This window comes from Ochotona curzoniae, unplaced genomic scaffold, assembly GCF_017591425.1.
Source record: "Ochotona curzoniae isolate NIBS_2020 unplaced genomic scaffold, NIBS_Ocur_1.0 contig_3432, whole genome shotgun sequence".
Taxonomy (NCBI): Eukaryota; Metazoa; Chordata; class Mammalia; order Lagomorpha; family Ochotonidae; genus Ochotona; species Ochotona curzoniae.
In genome coordinates, this window is record NW_024465859.1 from 21,266,490 (window position 1) to 21,288,277 (window position 21,788).

Here is a 21,788-nt window from a genome sequence, read left to right on the forward strand (position 1 = left end):
TCTTCTGCAGTTGCTGAATGGACTTATCTCACCACTCTCCACACCACGGCAGCCTCCTGCCATCTCACCTGGGCCCCCAGCCTGTTCATCTGGCTTCATGCCACTGCTCACCACCTGATGTGTGATACAGTCACTCCCTTATCGTCTGCCTCTCCCTGGACCAGGAGCCCCTCCTGGAGGGCAGGGAGGTCTCTGCTTGTTCCTCTGCCTGCTGGCTGGGTGTGTGGACCTCACTGTGTTAGCTCACAGCCCTGCTGTCCCTGGCAAAGGCTGATGAGAATTCAGCACTCTCTCAGGAACCTGTCCCCGATCCACTCTGCTGAATAAAGATGTTTTAAAGAGAATCTCCAATTTTCAAAACTGTGCAGGATGCAGCACGCACAGCACGGATGCCTTTGCCATTCCTCTAGTCACACACATGAGTGACCAGGCCCTGCACACCTGTCAACTATGCGAGCTGGCTTCCCCACACCACCCTGCCCTGGGCTTTAGTCCCCGCAGGTCAGGCCGGCTCAGGAGCGCCAGGGCTCAGGAGCGCACGGCCTGCACTGCTGGTGGTGTGATGCCTCCTGCTGGCAAGGCCTGGGTCCCCAGGAGACAGCATTCTGCTGGGGGTTAGTGAGGAGACAACAGGGGTACGGGGTAATGGAGTTCCCGATTCCAGCTCTCACAAAGAGCGCACACTTTCCCACGTTACTTACGTCTGTGGAGGTGGGGCTGGGCAGGGACACAGGCTGGACAGGTGCAGGGAAAGTGAATGTGGTCTCTGTCTTTTCACTTTCGGGGGAGTCAGGATGACTGGATGGGGGGGATGTTGGGGTAAGGGCTCCAAACCCCAGCACTGCATTGTATTTTGGAGGACGACCTATATACCAAGAGAAGGGAACAAAAGGGGAGAGGGGGAGGGAAAGAAAGGGAAAATGATCTTACATACCTTTGGCCAGTGTTCCTCATTGGCTAGCATGGAAAAGGAAGTGAGGGGGCAGACAGAAGGTTAATACAACAGTCTCAAAGGAAGGAAGAGAAGCAAAGATTTCAACGTTAATAGAAACAAAACCAAACAAAAAACCACGGACACTGAAAGGGAGGCTAGGAGAGCCTTAGAGGAAGACAGAAAGTGCTGGTCAAGAGGGGAACACCTCACTCAGGGGCAGATTTGAGCAGGTCTCCAGATTACCTTAATGTGAAACTTTCAGTGCAAGAAGCAAGATGTCACAGCCCAATGGGAGCTGTAAAAATAAGTTATTCATTTTTCCCCTCTATCTTTCGCATTACTGTGCTAGATGATTTTTCTATAATCATGTTACAAAAAATATAGATTCTTAGTTCTCTCAAACCAATTCAATTAGGATTTCTGCCTCTCCTATCTCTCCTATTCATAACTCAGTCACTTCACTGCTGGTGAGAGGCAAAACTCAAATTAGAGATTCTTACTCCTGGATGCTAGTGTTAACACGTTCTGGCCTTCACAATGATTTTAACTATTTTTGGTTCCAGAGACCCTCTCCAGTTAATTCAGACGTTTTCCCTTTATCCATCACAATGATGCTGATAAACTTCCAACCTAAGAACCAAGGCTCTGGGGCTGGCATGATGGCGCAACTGCCTAATTTTCCACCTGCATCTGCCAGCATTCCATACGGACACTGATTTGTGTCCTGGCTGCTCCACTTCCCATCCAGCTCCCTGCTCGTGGCCAGGGAAAGCAGTTGAGGACGGCCCAAAGCCTTGGGATCCTGCATCTGCATGAAGAGACCTGGAGGAAGCTCCTGGCTTCAGATCAGCTGAGCTCCAGTTTTGTGGCCATTTGGGAAGTGAACCAGCAGATGGAAGATCTTTCTCTCCAATAAAAATAAATAAATATTTGAATAAACAAACAAAAAACAAAACAGAACAACAACAACAACAACAACAAAAAAAACTAAAGCTCTCCCTGAGAGATGGTTTCAGCTAGACCATCTTAAATCAAACTTCTATGTGAAAAGGATTTAAAAGTCAGCGCTCTGGGTGCAGAGTCCAGGCTAATTACGGCTTAAAAGTCAGGGCTTTGTCTTCTAAGGAGCAGGGTCAGAGCTTCTAAACTATGAGTGACCCTAGGGGCAAGCCCAGCACTCCAGGGGGGAAAAAAAAGAGCCAGAAGGGTATTCAACTGTCAGCACTGGTGAGTGGTGTGTGGGCCCATTAACTCTGCCAACAGTCAGAAGCTGTATCAGGATGGGGCAAGGGAGCCATGGTTTGGTCAGGCATTACACAAATACTACCTATGCTAAACTGACAATATCTACGATGACACAAAAACAGATGTCACTGGTGTGTTTTTGCTGGGGAATTCACTGCTGCTGGAGGGGCAGCATAAAGTGAATGTTCTGTGTTTACCTACAGAGAGCACAGCCAAGGATTGCAAATGCAGGTTTTTATCCTGACCTTGGTAAGAGATGCCAAGGTCTTTCTGGCTCATCTGATCCGTGTCTTCCTAGCACTGCTGCCCATCAGCAGCCCAATTAATTGTGGCCTCGGGCTGGGTGGTGAGTGGGGGGTGGGAGTGGGGGGCGGGTGGTACTTTCTGAGGACTGCAGCATCAGAGCTCACTTAAAAAAAAAAAAAAAAACAAAAAACCCCAGCAAACTCCCTGAACCAAAAACGAAACGACGTGAAAATAACCTACAGACTGCTTACTGTGGCCCAGCAATCAACATAAAGCAATCACTTAAAGAGTTTCCCATCAAATATCAGTGGCTACTTAAAGGACAGGACTGAGGAATCATCGCAATGGGTCACTAAGGGTGGGCTGGCACTCTTTATGCCAGGGAGGGAAGATAACGATGTGGCTGTGGTCCTGCCTGAAGCAGGTAAGGGGCGCGATGACCTCCTCCATTCAGCTCTGATGCCAAGTGTGCATGTGCAAACATTAGTATGCTACTCCACTCGCACTACAACCTCGCCAGCCTAGAACTATAATTCAGGGACACATTACCGTGTGGAGAAAGGGACCTTGGGACGTATTGCTGACATCAAGGAACAATTTCAGTACCTTGTTTATGTGCTCAAACCTTCAGCTATTAAGACCTATTTAGATCTGCATGGCCAGAGCTGCTGCTGTATTTTTTTTTTGTTCTAAGAGAAGGGAGGCATGCCCGCAAGGAGAAGGTCTGAAGGCTGGGAGTGGCGCACTTCAGGAACTTCTGCTTCTGGGAGCCTGTTTTGACCGTGACCTCTTCTGTACCCTCTTTTCATGTGCCCTCAGCTCTCTCCTCCTGGAAATCTGCCACTCACAGAAACTTCAAGTCACACTCCAGGCAGCAGGACGACTGAGACACTATTAGCAGCACCTTGGCAACGGCAGTGTGCTCTGTTATGCTTAATAATGCTCAGACGCTTCCTTTACATGGTGTTCTGTTCTCTGTGCTATTCACGGACAGCCTGGCCGACTTGGGGCACAACGGCCTGTAGGACTAAGCCCTTCTCCTGAGTCAGCTTTTGACTGCGCACCGCACGGAGAACCCTAGGGAGAAATCTCACTCCTCCTAACCCCCCAGACCCCAATCTCAGAGAGTAACAGCATAACTATTCTTGAGGGATAGAGGAATTTTAGTTCCAGGGCAATGGGAGGAGAGAGAGGGAGAAGACACACAACACGGAAGGCAAAAGCAACAGCAAACAGCAAAGGAGAGATACCCAAAGGGACTCACCTCTCTTCCGGGTCCCAGGATGCATTGTGCTGTTCAGGTATGTGACGGCACTCTTCTTACGCTTTGAGGAGTGAAGAAGGAAAGGTGACTGGTTGAAGGGCAGGGTCACCACTGATACTGTCACAGCTAAAGACCACGTGCAACATGCCTGTCAACATGCCAACTAGATAGTGCAGATCACCTCCTGGTCTCAGTGCTACAGCATTTTAGTACGAGCGCTAGGCTCTCCGAGAATATTCCAGAGAGCTCTGCCTTTGCTGTAGATGACAGCTGTGTTTAAGGTCAGGATGAATGAAAATTATAAGACAAGCTTACGGTTGTTAAGTCAGAAAGAAATCCTAGGGAGTGAGTGGTGGATAATAGAGACTAAACAATGTGATGAATGAGAGAAAACGCCGCCACTTCAAGGAGTCATGCAAGTACAACTAGGGTGCACGTTCTCAGACAGGAGGCACTGAGCCATTCCCAAGTAAAACCGGAATGGAGAGGGAGGGGCCACAGGCCACCAGGACTACCTCTGGCTCAAACACGGCCCCGCTGTAGACCGGATTTGCTGTGGTTCTTCTTTTTCGCTCTTGCCTCTTGCTTTGGATTTCTTGGGAAAAGAAAAAGTTTGAGTTAAAAGAGAACTCTCGAGGAGCTGAAAAGCTTAACTACATTTTCTTCTCTGTTGCTTTCCCACAACACATCAGGAAGAGCAGCTGGCTGACATGTGGCAGCAGCGTTGGCTGGCCACACACAGGTGCAACCTCTCACCCACACCTTTTGGAAATCAAGACCCCCTGCCTCACAGTGAGACTCTGCAGCTCAGAGAGTATCAATGGAACACACTTTCGAACCAACTGATCTATTATCGACACCTGGTGGAGTCTATCCACAGACTTGGGCTACATAACCACAGTTCACTCTTGAACTGAGCAACCAGGACAGGCGGAGCCTTATAACTGGGCTTAGGATGCTGACCCTCTGGAACAACTGAGAAATACAGAGAAAGACTTCTCAGTCAAGCACCATTTGGTACTTTCAGAAAAAAAATAAAAGGGAATGAAATGAAAACAAAACAAAACAAAATGGTTTTTCTCAAGTGAACAGAAGTCACTTTCGTTCAGGCCCCTGGGATCCATGAGGCTGACCATGGTAGAAAGGGGAGGGCCTAAACAGTAGACAGCAGGCAGGTAATTTTCCTCTAAAGGAAACAAAGTCCACACTGCTTGAATCATACTCTATTTGTGTTCCAATTTTCTGTTCTAGGAATTCAATCAAACACCATTTTCAGGAACAAAGCTGTGGGCCAGAAAGAAGGCAACGCCAAGAATCTCTTCGCTTACCTTCTAGATGGTCATGTGTTACCAACCCTAGAGACACCATGAAGGCAAGTTTCTGTGTCAGAGAGACAAAAGAAGAACAGACTTCAGTCTGGGTTCCCACAAAGCCAGCTGCAGTTCCCAGTCAGACACCGGGGAAGCCAGCCCCATGGGAGGTGCCTTACATGAGGCTGGGTTCAGATAAGCCGAGAGCAGGCCTCTGCTCCCCTAGGTGGCCTCAGAACCACTCCAGGGGACCTCTGGTCTAACGAGGCCACGAAGGACGACTGGGGCCTGCATCTGCCTGTGTCCTCTACAACAGAAGTCACCAACCTTCAATGACTTGAGACCTGCCCCACTTCTTGAAAAATCCTCTTAACATTGTTGCCAATGTTCTCCATAAAAGGGACAAAATCTTCTTAAAGGGAAGAGGATTTATAACCAAAAACGTGCAGAGGGTTCTTAAAGAGCCTCCCATATGACAAGCTCCAAATTCCACGTGCTTTGCTGATCTCTAACAAGGTCAGGGTTGCCCGCACCTTTCCTGCTATTGATGGGGAAATGTCCACTCAGAGCTAAATGATGCCCAGGAACGAGAGCATGTGGTTCTGCTTAACACTGTGATTTTGCAAACAAACACAGATGAAAGATGATGGAGTGATTTCTTTCTGAAGACTCCCTTCAGAGCTCCAGAGGAGGTGGTGGATTTGAATACTGTGCCCCAGAGTGGACGGAGTAAAAGACTCATTTTTGCTCTGCTCTTTGGTCACATGTGATGTGAAAAACACACCTTCACTCTCCAGGCCCCGACTGCATGTGGCTTCTAATTATGCAATAATGCATCGTCCACCTCTTTCTGCAATGAGCAAATATCATCATAGCTGATAAGAGACATCCTTGTGTAGAGTTCTTAATGTCAGCTATGTCTTTAGCTTCAATATCAACTATTCTGCTGCTGGGCCTTGGATGATGGGGCTGGCCTATTCAAGACCCTCAGACGAGTAAGGACACAGAAACGCCCTTGACTACAATCTTCAGAATCCCAAGTAAACCTTTTTTATTTTAAAAACACAAGTGGGCACCCATCCATTGATAGCCAGAATACTCTGATTGGAGCAAAGCAGACTTGGCCTCACCACCCACTTTCTACATTGCACACAGATGAGATACATTCCCTGGCTCCCAACGGACTGCACGCCTGCGTCTGAACATTCCTTCACAACAGAGCCAGATCCCAGGCTGGCCCTCGGCTTCTCTACTAGTACTGTGGTGTGGGGACTGGAGTACTGTGGTGTGGGGACTGGAGTACTGTGGTGTGAGGACTGGAGTACTGTGGTATGAGGACTGGAGTACTGTGGTGTGAGGACTGGAGTACTGTGGTGTGGGAACTGGAGTACTGTGGTATGAGGACTGGAGTACTGTGGTGTGAGGACTGTGGTACTGTGGTGTGGGGACTGGAGTACTGTGGTATGAGGACTGGAGTACTGTGGTGTGAGGACTGGAGTACTGTGGTGTGGGGACTGGAGTACTGTGGTGTGGGGACTGGAGTACTGTGGTGTGGGGACTGAGGTACTGTGGTGTGGGGACTGGAGTACTGTGGTATGAGGACTGGAGTACTGTGGTGTGGGGACTGGAGTACTGTGGTGTGGGGACTGGAGTACTGTGGTATGAGGACTGGAGTACTGTGGTGTGAGGATTGGAGTACTGTGGTGTGAGGACTGGAGTACTGTGGTGTGAGGACTGGAGTACTGTGGTATGAGGACTGGAGTACTGTGGTGTGAGGACTGGAGTACTGTGGTGTGGGGACTGGAGTACTGTGGTGTGAGGACTGAGGTACTGTGGTGTGAGGACTGTGGTACTGTGGTGTGGGGACTGAAGTACTGTGGTGTGGGGACTGAGGTACTGTGGTGTGAGGACTGGAGTACTGTGGTGTGGGGACTAGAGTACTGTGGTGTGAGGACTGGAGTACTGCAGCATGGGGACTGGCATTCAAAGGCATTCAAAGGCACCCTTGGTACTGAGCACCAGCACCCTTTCCAGCCCTCCACATCCAAGTCACCTTTGCCAGTTTAGATCAAGTTCACAACATATTTAGTGAAAAGCAAAACAAAAACAAAACTTTCCTTGTGGAATGACAGTTGTCAACAAGTTTGTCACCCCCCCCCCCACAAACATATGAGCTGATTCAGTCCTTTCACAAAGGTGATGACAGTTCCAATGTGAAGGTGACCCTTCTGTCACTCTCCCTGATGGTCCCTGCTTGTCCTCGCTGCCTCACTAACATCAGATATCTGTCAGTTTCCCTTGATAAGGAAATTCTGCCAAGAGTTTGTTCTACTCTTCCAGCTGCAAATGTGTCACTAGTTTCATGGAGGATTTTAGGAGTTTCTCAGAAAGCTGTGTGACTAGCACCTCTATGGTTCGAGTGTTGATTCCTTCTTTAAAGATAAAAGTAAAAATTCATTTCGTATCAGAAAGAATTACATTTCGTACTTGTTTTAGAAAAACCTAGACTTGCTCAATAAACCGCTGCTTTAAAAAAATGACATGAGGTTTTGATAGCTTCCTGCTACTACTTGACATGGTTTCATTACACGAATGCACCGAGAATAGAGGGAAATAGATTACTGGGCTAATAAAATCCAACCATCAGATAGTCATCATCCTATTACCTGTCCACATCTTTCTTCTATGGTTGCTTGTGAAAAAGCATCAAACTAAAATGTTCTCTTGTCTAAGGACCAACAGCCTCACAGTCTCTATTTGTGTGGAGATCTTACCTGCTATTATGTGTATGATTCTATGTAAACTGCGCTATAGACAGAGGCTATTTTCATTTCTTCCTTTAAAAATTACTTATGTAAGAGGTGGAGAGAGAGAGACACGGCCTTTCACGTTCTGGTTTACTCCCCAGTTGCCTACAGCCACTAGAGCTGGGCCAGCCCAGTTAGGAACCGGGAATTTAATGAAGGTCTTTCCCATGAGTGCTAAGGGACCCAGCTGCTAAAGTTATCCCTACTGTCTCCCAGAGTTTGCATGAGTGAAACCTGGAGTCAGGAACTAGAGTGGGCTTCATATCCAGGTTACCTACCCCGATATGAGCCACAGGTGTCCTAACTGGCCACTTCACCGCCTGGCTAAATGTCCGCCCCTTAGCCCTACTGTTAAAAAGATATTAAAATTCACTCTGAATTATTTGAAAGGTAGAGAGAGATTTAAAAATATCTTCCATCTGCTGTCTCATACTTTCCACATGCCTAAAACAGCTGAATCAGGCCCAAAGACAGCAGCCAGAAACTCCAACCAGGTCCTTTATGTGGGCGGCAAGGACCAGGCCACCTACCGCCTCCCAGGTGCATTGAATAGGAAGCTGGATTGGAAGTGGAGATCATTCAGGCCCTAAGGGATGTGGCTATCCTAAGTGGTGGTTTAGCGCACTGTGCCACAATGCCTCCCCCCCACCTACTTGCATGTTTCAGTGAACTCTTTTGGAGCTAATTCATTTGAGATATGGGGTTCTAATATAATACAAAGGTAGTAACAATGCACATTTAACAGCTGTAATCGGTAAGATAAGCAGACATTAGCTGAGTAAGCAGGACACCTTGTCAACACTGGCCGGGACGCAGCACACTCAGCATTAGGAACATGGCAGGAGAACTGGGAAAATGGTGTCAGACACATTTCAGATTTTCAGCATGTGAAAATCTGGACAACGCCTGCTCAAAACTCTGCCTTTCAGACAACCGAAAGGCCCACATGCCACACATGCGCATGCAGGACCATATGCTAAGAGGTCTGCCCTCGGCCAGCCTGACTTGGCAATCCCATTGTTGCTGAATAAGGGAGAAGCATGATGCAAGGGAGCCCAAGCGACAGCGCGGGCAGAGGTCTGCTGGCCGAGGGTGGCGCCGAGCCTCGCGGACAGGGCCCTACCTGAGGGTTCTCCTCCCGTTTTGGTTTGGGTGCGGCGGGCGGGGTGATGGTACGGCTCTCGGTCTGCTTTTCCTCTGTTTCCGTGTGGGATTTAACTGTCTAGGGGAACAAGAGCAAAAGGTACTTCAGCGTTTATTTTTTCACTAAAAAGGATGAAAACACACAGCAGTTTAAGCGCAGTTAAGAAAAAACAGCACACACACTTAGATTTGGAGCACATTCACAAAGGAGTCAGAGCTAGGAACTTCCTGCTGGGGTGGGGGTCATAAAATGGGAAGCCCCCCTGTATTTCAGTTATTAAGTTTACTTAATACTGGAGTGAACATGAACTACAGCTCTAGACTGTATGGAAGAAAACCTGTGGCTTAATTCCCATGAAGCAGGAGGCAGAGGGTGTTCTGATTTCGATGTATCCTGAGATGTGGGGATCTCTCCAGAAGCAGACCTGCTCCTTCTTCCCGCGTCCATCCCAGTCCACTTGGGGCTGAACCTCCATGGGACGTTGAGAACTCATTATGTATACATTCTGTTTGAGGACAAGTCCGAGCACAACGTAAGGGAGCTGGCAGAACTCCCCTTGCTTTACAGCCTGCCTGCAGCACTATGCCATGAGAGAGTCCTTCCCCCTCTATGTCCAGAGGCATCCATGCCAACACCACAAACACCAGTTACATCAGCAGCTGAACACATAAATGGCAGGTCACAAACTGGTTGGCTGGGCTTGCATGACTGTTCCTGCCGTGACCTGAGAGCTGGTTCATTTCCTAAAGTCCCCTGTAAATACTGAGATGACTTTACGGCAGCAAATACACACCTGTAAACACCAGCCTAACGTACTTTTTCAAAATTGAGAAGATGATGTGGGGTCTTTTCTCTTATGGTATTGCCACATACTAGAATAACAGAGGATGAAATGGTCTGATTATTGATGGGCAGGACTCATGTGAAAGCCTTCAGTCTTATACAAAAATCAAAAATCATCATACTGTGTGAGCTGTTTTGCTAGATCTGAAACACCAACCCAGTCACAAAGCTCTTTCACTTTTTTTCCCAGCCACTTCCCGTCTCTTCCCCAAGCTGCAGCCAACACCGCTGACCTGGGTTTGGTTTTGCTGTCAATGTTCTGTTGCGCTACTCTCTCTATCCCGCAAGCTGCTTCTGAGTGGGGGCTGGCTGACGCACCTCCTGCTTTGGCATCCTTCGTCCCAAGGATGACATCTCACACAGATCAGCAGAGAGCTGACAGATCTTGAGTGAGCAACAAGACCCAACATAAGAAACACTGGAGTTCTGCCTTCTTTTCTCTCTCCCCCACCCCCTGTGTTTCTGACCAGAAAGAATACATTTCCTCCATAAAACAAACCAATGGGAAAGCTGTCTGTAGCGACACAGCTAAGGCCCTAGCTGGCCAAATATTCATTTTCACAGCTCTCTGCATGTGAAGGCCACAAGGATGAGGTTGGAGGGACAGGACAAGGTCAACCACCAGGGTCTGCTGCTCCAACCAAGTTGTGGGAGGTCCCTGGGAGTCTCACACTCCCACTTCCACTGAGAGGGGATGCCCCTGGGAAGGACTCGATCAGTTCCTTGCCATGGGGTTCACATTTTTGCCTCTCATTCAAGAAGAGTATAAGCACACAACTGTCAGAGAGCACCAAGAAGTATGATAAAAAACCAAAACTTCAAGGGGAGCATCTTGCCCTCAAGAACCTCCTGCTTGGGGGAAACCAGCTGCCAGGCAACAAGCAGCATCCTAAGGAGGACCAAGTGGTAAGGAACCGAGCTTCCGGCCAGCAGCCGGAGAAGCAAGGCATGCCCGCAAGCTGGGCTGGGGCGTGATTACCCAGCTCCGGCCATGAGGGTCTGTAGTTCTGGTCAGCGACTTTGACTGCAAACTTGTGAGGGCCCCTGAGCTAGAGCCACTCAGCTAAGCTACAGACCGAAAGGCAGCAGGACGACATACCTAATATTGTAGGACAAAAACCCTGTATCAACCAAGAGGCCACATCTTGCAAAAATGAAGTATAAAGGTAGATGGCTCCAGATAAACAAATGTTAGCCCTGCTCGCTGCTGATACAACTGCCCTATAGGAAATGCTAAAGAGAGTTGTCATGTTGAGTTTAAAAAAGGCAGGCAGTAACTGAAAGCTCCATGAGTAAGAACTCCAGGAAAGGTAACCACTCAGGTGAATAGCAAAGCTAGTAGTGTAGTATTTTTGATTTCTAACTTCCTCATTTTATTTCCTAAATGACTAAAAATTCCTGAGACGAGAATTATACCTTCATGTTAGCAAGTACGCAATGCAAACAGGTTTAATTTGTGACAACAGCAGAACGAGGGAGGGAGATAGTTATACAGGAGTAAAGTTTGGGAATATAAATGAAATTGAAAAAAAAAAAGAAACTAAGCTAAGACCAGTTCAAACTAGATTGCTAAAATCTTATGAATGTTAATCATACTCTTCGTGGGAATCATTATGAAAATGTTTTCAATATATACAAGAGAGGAAATCAGAAGGTACAAAAACATATATTAGGAAAAAATACAAAAGTGCATACTATTGGAGGAATTAAGAAGAAAAAAAGACTTAAGATAAGTAAAAAGGCACAAGTTCTTCATTCCCAATAATCAACTTAAAAATGTCATGAGATTAAAATACACAATCAAAACTATATGTTGGGCCCTGCACAGTAACCTAGCAAGTCCTTGCCTTGCCAGTCTGGGATCCCATAAGGGCACAGGTTCTAATCTCGGCAGCTCCACTTCCCATCCAGCTCTCTGCTTGTGGCTTGGGAAAGCAACTGAGGACCCTGGGACCCTGCACCGGCATGGGAGACCCAGAAGAAGCTCCAGGCTCCTGGCTTTGAATAGGCTGAGCTCTGGCCATTGTGGTCACTTGAGGAGTGAGTTAACGGATGGAAGATCTCCTTTGTCTCTCCTCCTCTTTGTATATTCCTGCCTTTCAATAAAAATAAATAAATCTTTTTTTTTAAACTATATGTTTTCTGGTGGGTACTCTTTATAGAGCAAAAGATACACAGAGGCTGCAAGTGAAAGGATGAGAAGGGCTATTTCACAGAAATATGACTGAAAGGCTTTAGGGAAAGTTACCCTGCCATCAGACAAAACCAACTCGAAGCCAAAAACGGTTTCAAGAATCACAAAAGGTAAATGTGTACTGGCGAAAGCATCAGCTCAAGAGGAAGATATACTAACTACATATGCAGCAAGCAGAGCCCCCAAATATATGAATCAAATATTGATACAATGGAAGAAAAACATTTCAATAGCCCACTTTAAATAATGGATATAACATCTACACAGAAGATTAATAAACATGCAGTAGATCTGAACGACGGCATATCCCAACCAGACCTATAGGCATATGAAGAATACTCAACAACACACTCAAATTTTTCTCAAGCATACATGTCAGTTCTCCAGGTTGGAAAACTTACTAGGCCACCAGACAAAACGAATTTTCAGAGACTGAAATCAGACAAAGGGTTTTCTTTCACCAAAATAGAAGTAGCAGCTGAAAATCAGAAGAAAAACTGGAAAATTCCCAAGTCTGTGGACATTCAACAACACACTCCTAAACAGCCAAAAGGTCAAGGAAGAAATCACTTGGAAAGGTGGCGGTGCCGTGAGGAGTGCTCAGAGGGAGTTCACAGCTATTAGTAAGTCTGCAGTAAAAAAGCATTCTCAGATCAATACCCTCACTGTGCATCTTAAAAACTAGAAAGAATTACAAAAGATGTCAGAAAGTAACAGATAGAGTGGAGAGAAATGAAACAAGAGGATACAATCAACAAACCAAAAGTGTTTGCTTTGAAAAGATTAACAAAATTTGACAAATTTTAGTAAGACTTAAAAACAAAGTGAGAGACATTAGACATTATTACTAATCTCAGAAATAAAGCAATTGTAAGAGAATAATTCAACAAATTAACATAAGAGAAATGAACAAATTCCTATAAACATATATACTATAAAAATGGTCTTAGGAAGAAACAGAAAACTTCAGCATAGGCACATGAGGTTGAACTAGAATAAAAATCTTCCCAAATCAAAAAGTATGACCAAATGGCATTATTACAGTGAATTCTAACATTTAAAGAATCCTCCAATATCCCTTAGTAATAAAGATGTAAAAATTCTTAACACTAGCAAGTGAATCTAACAGCATGTTGAATGATTTTAGCACAGGACTGTAATAAAATAAAAGAATAATTTATCCCAGGAATAGTAAAATCTATGTAATATGGGGATTTAAGTTGTGGAAAATAGAATCAAAAGATAAATTTACTTTTATATATGCATACTTTTTCCATAACACAAATATTCTTGAAGACCACTCCTCTACCACACTAAAGAGGAAAAAAATACATGATCATCTAAAATTGCAGAGAAAAAGCAGTTGACAAAATATAATACACACACACAAACACAAAGCTATGACATGAGGAGACAGATACGCTAATTAGCGTACTGCAGTAAGCACTTCAACTTGTATTTATAAATCTAACTACTGTGTTGTGTCCCTTAAATAAATAACAACCTTTATTTCAAAAACACCCACTATCCAGTCAGGATAGAAACACTCACAAGATAATTTCTTTAATTCTACAAAGAGTATTTGTGAGGAAACAGTTGACATCACACTCTGTTGGTGACACATGGCAGGCCCATTCACTTGCCAAGGACCAGGAACAAGACAAGGAAGTTCCTACCACCGCCGACTGGCATTGGGGTGGACATTCCAGCCAGAGCAATTAGGCAAGGAAGTGAAGAGTCATCCAGTTTAAGAAAGACACAAAATTACTGTATTTGCAGGTGACACAATCCAATATGTAGAAACTCCCAAAGAATCTACAAGACAATTTCTGGAGCCAACAGATGAGTTCAGTGAAGTTTCAGGGTACAAGACCAAGACAAAACCTAGCTGTGCATCAGAAGTCAGCGTGAGGAATATGCAGACAACTAATGCAATAGAAGATATTTGTAAATCACAGCTCTAACAAGAGTCTAATTTTACCAACTGAGAGCCAAACGACTGCACTTAAAATCTGGCACTGAATTTGAAAAGCTATTTCTCTGGGGAAGGCATGTAAACTGCCAAGAAACACGTGAAAAGCTGCTCCTCACTGTCAGTCACTAGGGGAGTGTAAGTCAGGATCACAACCACTAGGATGGCTCAAGCCAAACAAGGGAAACCCTAAGCATGGTAAGGATGTGGAGAAAGCAGGCTGCTCCGGCACTGCTCCTGGGATTCCCACGCAAGCTTCCACGCAGACGCCCACAGCAGGCCTGGTCACATGGCCAGAAGGTGGAGACACTCCAATGACGTCAGCAGGTGAACGTACAGACTATGCTGAGCACTTGTACACACACGACTCGGCCACCAGAGAAGATGACACTGACAGGATGTGAGGGTCAGAGAATCTCAAAAGAACAGTGCCAAGCGGAAGCAGGCAGAACCAAATGGTCACTTTCGGTATGACTCCCTACACACAATATTCACAGCAGCCAAGTCTACAGAAAGAAGGCCAACTGCTAACTGCCAGGGGCATGGGCTGAGGTGAGTGACAAGTAGCTAATAAATGCATACTGTTTTTATTTATTCATTCATTCATTTAAAGAATATTTTTTATTTTTATTGGAAAAGCAGATTTACAGAAAGAAGGAGATACAGAGAAAAGATCTTCTGTCTGATGGTTCACTCCCCAAGTGGCCGCATTGGCTAGAGCTGAGCCAATCCGAATTCAGGATCCCTGAACCTCTTCCGGGTCTCCCACGCAGGTGCAGGGTCCCAAGGCTTTGGTCCATCCTCCACTGCTTTCCCAGGCGACAGGCAGGGAGCTGGATGGGAAGTGGAGCAGCTGGGACACGAACCAGCACCCATATGGGATGCTGGTATATTCAAGGCAAGGACTTTAGCCACTAGGTTACTGCACTGGGCTTTAAATAGCTCACTTTTAAAATGGTTAATTTTATATGATGTGACTTTAGTTTTTTTTTAAGAAATGAGATTAGAAAACAAAAAAGACTAATTATAAAGTTTGGTTGCTAACAGAATTAGAATGTCTTATTTCAAAGTTGAAGCTGCCCTGCAGATGTTTGTTTTTTTTTTTTTTTTCCTTTCCTTTGCCTGTACAGTGTTTTTAAAACTAGGCATCTTTTCAAAACACACAAATTTGGGACTTCTCTCAGAAAAGTCTCTCTATGGTAACAACTGGTCACTGCCAAGAGGCAGCTGCTTCCTTGGGATGGAACATATCCCATTGCAGTTTATCAGTCTTCCACTTTCAATTGCCAAATACTAGTACGCTTGTCTCCCTTACTATGTTACAGAGGAACTAGGAATAAAAAAGTGCTTTCTCTTACATTCAGATTCCCACTGAAAGCAAGAAAATAAAAGTCTCCTTGTTTGTTCCTGGGCAGCTTATGCTTGCTTCACATTCATGGCTACTTGTATTTGCTAAGTCCTGGAGTGCTTTTTTTCTTTTTAGTATCACAAAAGATAATAACCTAAATATTGGGTCCAGCACGATGGCCCAGTGGGCTAAAAAGTCATCGCTGGGATCCCATATGGGCACCAGTTTGTATTCCAGTTGCCCCCCTTTCCATCTAGCTCCCAGCTTGTGCCCTGGGAAAGCAGTGGAGGATGACCCAAAGCCCTGGGACTCTACACTCGCATGGCAGACCTGAAGGAGGCTCCTGGCTTCTGACTGGCTCAGCCCTGGGCTTTGTGGCCACTTGGGGGAGTGAATCAGCGGACACAAGATCTTTCTCTCTGTCTCTCCTCCTCTCTGTATATCTGACTTTCTGGTAAAAATAAACTTAAAAATAACCTGAATATCATAGATAAGTATAGAGTTAAATTTAACTATACATCCTGGATTTCAAATTTACCAGCTGAGATCTGGCTGCATGTAAAAAAAAAAAACGCACATGCAAATAATTGCACGGTAAATGAAACCAAGTTAAGTAAACTGGGATTAAGGGCAAAGCAAAATCTGGTTTGGTCACTTGGATCTGTTTTCCTTACTGTGGCATCAGTGTTAAAGCAGCCTGAGGGAAGTCCTCAAGTCACACGAAGAGGTGACTCAAACCTGCTCATGCGTTGGATGATGGTCTCAACTTGTAAGCATTGTTTTTTTGCAGGGGATGTGTCCTGCTTCCTATGAAAATCATATACATGGAAGCAGGGGCCAGGATGGCCACCTGACCGTCTTCCTGTAGCACCTTGTCCCCGACTCCATCCCAGTATTTCAGGCTTGGGGACATACATGAGATGCCTGCAGCAGGGTGTAGACAGTGTAGCGTCACTGGCAGCAGGCACAGTGTGGTGGAGTTAAGCCATAGCAAGTAGATGGAGAAGGTCAGGGAAGCGGTGAGAGATGGAACACGCTGGTCTGCTTCCATGCTTGCGTCTACTTTCCAGTCGGAAACATGCCTTGGGCTGCTGTGCTCTGAGCACCACCACCTGCTTATCAGAGCCACAGTGGAATGTGGCTTTTCCTACAGAATGAGGCCAGGTGGGTGTGGTCCCGGGTACCACCTTGGTCCTCCCCTGTGGGGAAGGCCACACTCCACAGGCCCTTACAAGGTGCTGCGCTTCCTCCTCTGCGGCAGAGCCTGATGGGTGCCACATGGGTGCTCACGCCTGGTGCTGCACAGCCAGCTCCGCGCAGCAAATGGGGGGACCCACCCCTGTATGCAGACACCACGTGGGGAACAGCAGCTGGCGCTTAACACTTTTTCTTATTATTAAATCAATGATGTTATTGCCGTAAAAGACAGAGCAGAGATCATAAAGGAGCCCATTGCACACAGAATGTCGGACACAGGCTTGATGATTCTACAGAGAGACTCGAAGTGAAACTTCCATGGCTATTTATATTGCTTCCTTCTTGGCCCATCTTTGAGACGGCTTAACAGCTACACATGTGATCCTGGAAATGGAGCATAAAACAGGGAACAAGGAGTAGAAAGAACTCAAGTAAGAGAATTCTGAGAATGAAATGTAGTCTAGAGACTGTGCTGACTGGGCTCACTAATGTGGCAGACTGTTATGCCAACTGGTTTGTTAAACTGAAATAGCAATGACTGAATTCCCCTATTAAAGCATAAACAAGAGAGACCATGAAATTTTCCTCTTCAATTTCTTTTTTACATTCTTAATCAGCACGAATATCTTTTAATGCTATACTTAAAATTAAAAGCTCCATGAACATGTAAGTCCAGGACATGAAAAGATGCTCAACATCTATTAAGTGGAAAAAGAGCAAGTTACTAAATTATACATTGCTAGATTCTCTCCTCTTTTTATTCTTTTTTCATGACTTATTTTAACTTGAAAAGCCAGTTACAGAGAGAGGCAGGGAGAGACAGACAAAGATCTTCCATCTGCTGGTTCACTCCCCAAATGACCCCATGGCAGGAGCTGTGCCAGTCCAAAGCTGGGAGCCAGGAGATTCCCCTGGGTCTTCCATGTGGGTGCAAATCTCTAAGGATTTGACCATCCTCCACTGCTTTCCCAGGCCATAAGTATGGAGTGGGACTGGGAAGTGGAGCAGCTGGAACACGAACCAGTACCCATATAGAATATCAGTGCTGCAGACAGAGAATTAGCCTGCTATACTGCTACACTGGCCCCAATTCCTCTGTCAAAGTTGCTTTTGAATAAAGAATTAAAAAAAAATGTTTTTATTGGAAAGGCAGATTTACAGAGAGAAGGAGACACAGAAAGAAAGATCTGTCATCTATTGATTCATTCCTCAAGTGGCCACAATAGCTGAAGCTGAGCTGATCCAAAACCAGGAGCCAGGAGCTTCTTCTAGGTCTCCCATATGAGTGCAGGGTCCCAAGGCTTTGGGCCATCTTTCACTGCTTTCCCAGGCCACAAGCAGGGAGCTGGGATGGGAAGCAGAGCAGCTGGGACATGAACTGGTATCCACATGAGATCCTGGCACTTGGAGGTAGAGGATTAGCCATCTAAGCTATCGCGTCAGGCTCCTGATTTTTTTTCTCTTTAAAAATGTGTGAGCATGTTCAGAAAAAACTTCAGGACGAACAGAAACTGTTAAAAGCAACAAACTTGGGGGTAAAATTATACAAGAAGAAGCCAAAGAGAAATAATTTTTAGAAATCTAAGTTTGTGCCATGAAAAGTTATTTCAACACAAAGACAGGGCTCGTCAGTGCCCTGGGGAGCCAGCGCAGGGCACCAGGCAGGCGGTCTCCAAATCCATCGCTGTTCACACTTGTGCAGTTATGCGCCTGACCCACTGTATTTCAGTACTGCAGTCCTGCTGCCAGGAAGCAGAAGACATAGGCGGATACTCTCCCAGCGTGTCCCCGGAAGCCCCTTGGGCGTGGGGCAGGCTCCCTCTCCCGGGGAACCCTGGGCAGCAGGCCTCGAAGCTGCTCTGCGGGTAAGGTTTGCTGCTTGCGGAGCTGCCCAGGGAGGGGCGCAGTGCTCGCTGCTCCCGGCCTCTCTGGGCAGCAGGGAAGTCCTCACTCTCCAGCACCTGGGCGGAGACGCAGGCTCAGGGTCCCCACTGTCCAACGAGGGAAAAGCCCAGTCTGCCGGGTGGGACACAGGACAGCAACTGCGGCCAGCAGTTTCCTGCAAGAGCGTGGCTTGCTTTCAACGCTCTTCTTTCTCATCACTGGGCTGTCTTCAAATAGGATTCAGTTGAGCTGATTGCCTAGAAACCCTTTTTCATGTTTTTAGGGGTTTTTCTGCCACAGGAGCTTTAAGAATGTTTAGAGGTCACCTGAATTCCACTGTGGCCTAATTTAAATTTTAAAAATTATATATTTTTATTATTTTCCATGGCATAATTTTATACGTGTATGGATTCCTCCTTGCCCCTACTTCCCCCTCTCACTGTTTCCCCTATACAATCACAGTACTGTAATTCCTTAGTAACAGTTACAAGTTTAACTTTCTGCTAAATAAGTGTATTCACTTCCATCTACTTGAAAGAACAAGGGAGTGAGAAAGCAAGCAGGAGCGAGCCCGACAGCTTACATCAACTGGTTCACTTTCCAACAGCCAGGACTGGGTTAAGCTGAAGCCAGGAGCCAGGAGCCAGGAACTACACAGATCTCCCACCAAGAGAACAGGGGCCCAAGTACTTGAGCCATCCCTCCCAGGACGCATGATCGGGAAGTCAGAGGAGCAGCAGAGCAGCAGGCACTGCGAGCAGCACTCTGACACAGGCTGCGGGCCTTCTAGCTGTGGCTTGACCTGCTGTGCCACCAGGCCTGCCTCCAACCTCATGTTTAAAAGAGAAATTCTGACTTTAGAAAATTTAAATGACACTTTCAGCATTTCAGCTGAGGCGGCTTGATGCTGTGGAGTAGAGATGGAGAATGTCTAGGCCATGTGCTGTGTAAGGCCTGTGAAATCACTGGCCTTGCCAAGCCAACCAGAGGCAGGATTCAGCAAGAAATCTACAGCAGGCTAATTTTTAAGTTGATAATTGTGTATGGGCTGCAAATGATGATATAAATTTCCAAATGGCCCTTGGCAGAAAAAAGTTTCACCATCCCTGCTTTGCTCTAGAATTTTAGAAAACCTTTTTGAAATTTTTTTGTTTGGCTCATTATCCATAATAATTAAGATAAGTGCCTTACATAAAATCCCTTCCCCTGATTCCTTATTCAGTCATATCTTCATCTGGGCTGAAACTAATGTGGCTGTTTCTGTTGACCCGGGGCCACAGAGCCCTTCCATGAACTTCTGCATCAGAACCAGCAGGGGGAGCCCACTCACACAAGAATCTGAAGCCACCTATAAGAGGGGAAGAGATTCAGTCAACTTCGTTGGACAAGAGCGGCCCTGGCATTGATTGGTAAACAAACTATCACTGGATGATCAGCAGGTGTTCAATAAGGGTGCTGAGAGGAAGGGCCCTTGAGGAGACATATTTAGACACATCCCAGACACAAACACTTGAATGGCCCAGCTACTGCCCAGGCCAGGCACACACCCACGTCCGTACCTGTTTTTCAAGGCTTGGCTTGCTTAGCTGTACAGTTTGCGGTCCAGCGAGTCTGGTCCCTGGAGTAGCTATCACAATGCTGGTGAGCTGGGCCATGGGGAACGTTTTGGCTATGGTTGCGGTTTGTCCATTGACAACACGGACGGGGTGGATGGAATTCTGGGATGCGGGGAGGGTGGTGGGGGTGAACTTGGTCAGCATGACGGGCCTCTGGATAAGCTGAGGAGCAGCCAGCATGGGAGGAGGTGCTGGGGCAATAGGAATGTTGTTCTGGGCCACAGGCTTGGGTCGAACCTGTGAAGGAAAGAAACAAAATTACTCTATTATTTAAAGAAGCTTCTTAAGTCCTATGAATCTAAAACATCAATCTATTTGATGCAAATATTTATTAATATTTATCTTGATATTATTAATTCTATAAATCTCAAATCTTAAAAAGGACCTATCGGCTCTTACGAAGACCCACACAGGGCTTCTGTTCTAAGCCCTCAGCTCTCTCTTGCGTACCATGCTAGCTCTGTAGTCTGAGCTCCCTGAGCTCCAAGGAGGGAACCAGAGAACAGTTCTGCTAGAACCTATGCCCAGAGAGGCAAGAAAGTCACCAATGAGCGTAGTTTCTTTACATGCACAACTTCAGGTCATCCCTCCCCCGTTTTGGGCCCTCAAACTCTTGGTTTCTTAAAAGAGTTATTTATTTATTTTAAAGGGCTAGGGAGAGGAAGGAAGGGAAAGAAGGAGGGAGGGAGAAGGAGGGAGGGCGGGAGGGAGGGAGAAAGATTGAGAGAGAGAGAACGAACTTTTGGCCCACACCCTTTATGGCTGGCTGCTATGGCCAGGGTTTGCCTGGCTAGGCTGAAGCTAGGAGCCAGGAGCTTCTGCGGGCTCTCCCACATGGGTGGAAGGGCCCCCTTCTGCTGCTTCATCCTAAAATCACCTTAGTAAATAACAGGCTTTAGAATAAAACCTGATGCTTCTTATTCCTCCAACCCTACTTCCTAAATACTTCCCAAATCCCTGACTTCTTTTTATCCTCACTGCAACTACCCTAGCTTACATTTGGTTTACCAAAAGAAGACTTGGGGGGAAAAAATGGTGTTAAAAACATGGAGGCAGCCTTGCCTAGGTACAAATCATGGTTCTATCAGTTGGCTAGCTTTGTAACCCTAGACAACACACCTGATCTTTTGACGCCTGTATCACAAATTTTTAAACACTGACCCTACAGATAACCGCGTTTTGCCTTATGCATGAGAATCGAAGCTACAGTTCACTCTCTGGTTCTGTTCTAGAAACCCAATAATGGTAGGCATGTCAACAATGTTACTAGGCAACAGGATTCATGCTAGTACTCAACATACCAGTTCACAGGGAGGGAACTGTTCCATTGACGGGACTTGGTGCTTTAGCCTTCTGTGAGTGGGATGATGGTAACCTGGCTAGGTCCAATGTGGAGACCTTGAAAGCCATACTTAGGGAACCGCAACAGGATATTCTGGCTCCTGTAGGGAATGTTTCTATGTGGGGCTCTCTTTCCCACTGTCTAATTTTCTTGTAATTAAACTCTTCCTGCGCAGCTCCAGGGACTGCTGAATGGGCTGCTATAGGAACTCCCACTGAAGAAAGACGTATGATGCCATCTTGCTGACATGCTGCTCTACCTCATGCCAAGCATGGCCTGGGACAGTTGAGTCTGAAAGTTTAGCTGGATTCATAACAAACTTGGTGGTAGCTATTACTGACCTACAGTAGGATATTCATTTTATACTGTAGTTGGTATACACAGGCAGACATGTATACATCTATAAAGCAAAACTGCCTGAAATAGAGGACACAGCAGCTTG

The 21,788-nt window shown here is 46.1% G+C and overlaps 1 protein-coding gene across 11 annotated transcripts in view; it reads right to left on the bottom strand.

Annotated features, from left to right (window-relative positions):
* The window catches only part of PHF21A (PHD finger protein 21A), a 200,972-nt gene that overhangs the window by 12,940 nt on the left and 166,244 nt on the right, over positions 1 to 21,788 (bottom strand). For 8 of the 11 annotated variants that reach the window (XM_040980161.1, XM_040980159.1, XM_040980165.1 and 5 more), the window contains 6 exons: positions 19,948 to 20,241; positions 8,930 to 9,028; positions 5,018 to 5,069; positions 4,205 to 4,284; positions 3,690 to 3,750; positions 702 to 865 (listed from right to left, as the gene is read on the bottom strand). In XM_040980161.1, coding sequence (XP_040836095.1) covers positions 702 to 865; positions 3,690 to 3,750; positions 4,205 to 4,284; positions 5,018 to 5,069; positions 8,930 to 9,028; positions 19,948 to 20,241 — 750 coding nt within the window. Of the gene's footprint in view, positions 1 to 701; positions 866 to 934; positions 958 to 3,689; positions 3,751 to 4,204; positions 4,285 to 5,017; positions 5,070 to 8,929; positions 9,029 to 19,947; positions 20,242 to 21,788 lie in introns of all 11 variants that reach the window. The other 3 variants (XM_040980168.1, XM_040980169.1, XM_040980167.1) reach the window with 1 other exon arrangement.